Source organism: Polistes fuscatus, unplaced genomic scaffold, assembly GCF_010416935.1.
Source record: "Polistes fuscatus isolate 324 unplaced genomic scaffold, CU_Pfus_HIC Scaffold21, whole genome shotgun sequence".
In the NCBI taxonomy this organism is placed as follows: Eukaryota; Metazoa; Arthropoda; class Insecta; order Hymenoptera; family Vespidae; genus Polistes; species Polistes fuscatus.
In genome coordinates, this window is record NW_025113098.1 from 2,652,499 (window position 1) to 2,654,953 (window position 2,455).

The window sequence follows — 2,455 nt, forward strand, 5'->3', positions numbered from 1 at the left end:
CGAATACTTTTCAAAACTATTATTTATCACTCGGTCTTACAATCTTCAGAAGTTTTATCTCATTGGACTAACTTGTACGAATTTGTTTATTACATTTTTCGAAATTTTGTTCAATTTTAACTCGAGAATTATTACTCATTATCAAACATACTTATTTATTTATAATAAATTCGTGAGAAATATATATTTTTCGTTAATAATAAAAAACATAAGACAACACGTTCAAAAATAATCTCCAAAAAAAGTGCTAATATCATTTTAAATGATTACATTTTATAAATCAAAGATTTTCAATAAAATAGTATTCAGTAAAAAAAAAAAAAATAAATGAAACCTATTCAACCTATTTAAAGATAGATCAAATTTATCGATACACGATAAAACCATAGTATTATAAACAAAAAGCCCATTATCATATCGAAAGTTAAGTTTTCTATTCGGACAGTCCTGGGAACACGAGTTTAAAGTCAAACGAGAAGGAGTCAGGTAGCATGGTTTCCCCATAGGGGCACTCCCTACCAGCTAGAATCGAGTACGCGAATCCATGGAACACCTCTCTCGTCCGGCAACGATTCCGTACTTGTCCTCCAAGACGACCTCGTGAAAGCATCTTTAAACCGCGTACGTTCTCTCTTAGCTCGAATCGAACGGTGATAGAGGTCTCCCGTTCCTCCTCCCCGCAACCCCCTCTGTCCCCGTAACTCCTACTATCCCCCTTTCCCCAGCCCCCCTAACCCCCCGCCTACCTCCTCCTCATCCACCTTCCACCTCTTTTCAATCGTCGCTTTTATTCCACGTAGAAAAGAGATCCTCTTGAGCTCATTATGGCTTTTGGGAACAGGTCAGCGTCTTTTCGAGATCGTTTTTTACCTGTCCAGTTCGTTCGATGTTTAGAGTTATTCGAATTTAGGTAAATCAATCTTTAATTAAGCTAATTGTATCGTAAGACAACTGTTGTGTAGATTGTATGCTGGTAGTAATTAGATTATTTGACTACTTGCTACGAATTTGTATAATTTTCTAATCGTAACTATAAAAAAACTGGTGATTTAATTAGAAAAATTATCTAATTTTCGAATGGATTAGTATCAGATCTTTGGATTTGTTAGACTTGTTTTTCAATGTTAATAAGAATTGGCGTAATAAATGATCTAGGAGTGATTAGGTAAAGGGTTAAAGTTTAAATATATGTTTAATTATTAATAATGTTAATTAATTGATTTTGTTTCATAGAATTTTCTTCATAGATTGATCCTAATAGAATATATCTGTAGTAAAAGAATTCTATATATATATATTGAACAAAAAAATAAGAAGTTTCTTGATATAATTTCGAAAGTCCAAAAAAACAGGACTAATGAATTATTAATAAACGTTAAAGAAGAATAAAAAAAATAGAAAGGAAGGAAAGAAAATTTATTTAGAGTTTATTTATACGAAGAGAACAGCCTTAGAAAGTTAGTTTTAGCATTGGTGAAACGTTCCAACCAATCTTCCTTCGATTCTTGCGAAAGGAGGACGACTACGACGACTACGACGACGAAACGGTGTTCCTTAAGAAAACGTGACACACGGTATAACGAAATAAAGAAATGTTGTCGTTGATTATTTACAGACGTACGGAATGGATCGACAGAGTTGGTGGATATGCCAACAGGTACGGTGCCAAGCTTGGGCACCGTGGCTGGTGTTGGCAGCGAAGACATGGCCTCGCTATGGGCATCATATGCTATGGGATTGAAGAAGACACCACCACCAGCTTCCTCGGCTACGCCTTCGCGTTCCGATCGCGATCGAGAATCCAGTCCGGCTGGTGAAGGTACGGGGAGTGCCCATGATGAAACTAGTAGCAGTGGGAACAAGGAGGACGAGGATGACGACGACGAGGACGTTGATGAGAGGTTGGATCCGAGACATCACGATCCTGAACGTCTCAAAGCGTTCAATGTAAGTCGTTTCATCGATTGTAAATATTTCTTTTCAAATCTCATCAATTGGGATCGCGGTTTGTTTTCGATTTTCATGTTTTCTGTCATGGATTCATGAAGTAAGATGGTACAAGTCATGAAAATATGATAACACTATAATATTCGTACTTCTAATCAGGATTATTTTCAATTTGATCGAATTCACGCGAATTTTATGATAAGACTCGAGACTCGGATCTGAAATTTTGTCGAAAAATCGTTCCACGTTGAATCACTGTTGATGTCATCAACGTTTTCCCAATTGTTTCGAACACGAGACCAATTTGGTGTTACCGATATTTGATTGATAGTTTTGAGCATGACACCAACCTTGGTGCTACCGGACGTCATAGAGATTATTATAAAAGAAAACGTTTAGCCTGTGGTCTCTTTGACGACGACGACGAGGATGAGAATGACGACGGTATAGTCATTGGTTCGAGTTAGTCCTGGTTACGTCGAGTAGCCAGAGAGAGGCAACTTCTTAA

At 36.9% G+C, this 2,455-nt stretch overlaps 1 protein-coding gene across 1 annotated transcript in view; it reads left to right on the forward strand.

Moving 5' to 3' along the window:
* Positions 1-1,609: 1,609 nt before the first annotated feature.
* LOC122517736 (nucleolar protein 4-like) overlaps positions 1,610-2,455 on the forward strand; it is a gene marked incomplete at its 5' end in the record, with an annotated part of 10,032 nt that continues 9,186 nt past the window's right edge. Inside the window, 1 exon segment of the mRNA XM_043636272.1 lies at positions 1,610-1,947. Within this exon segment, the coding sequence (XP_043492207.1) occupies positions 1,610-1,947 (338 nt within the window).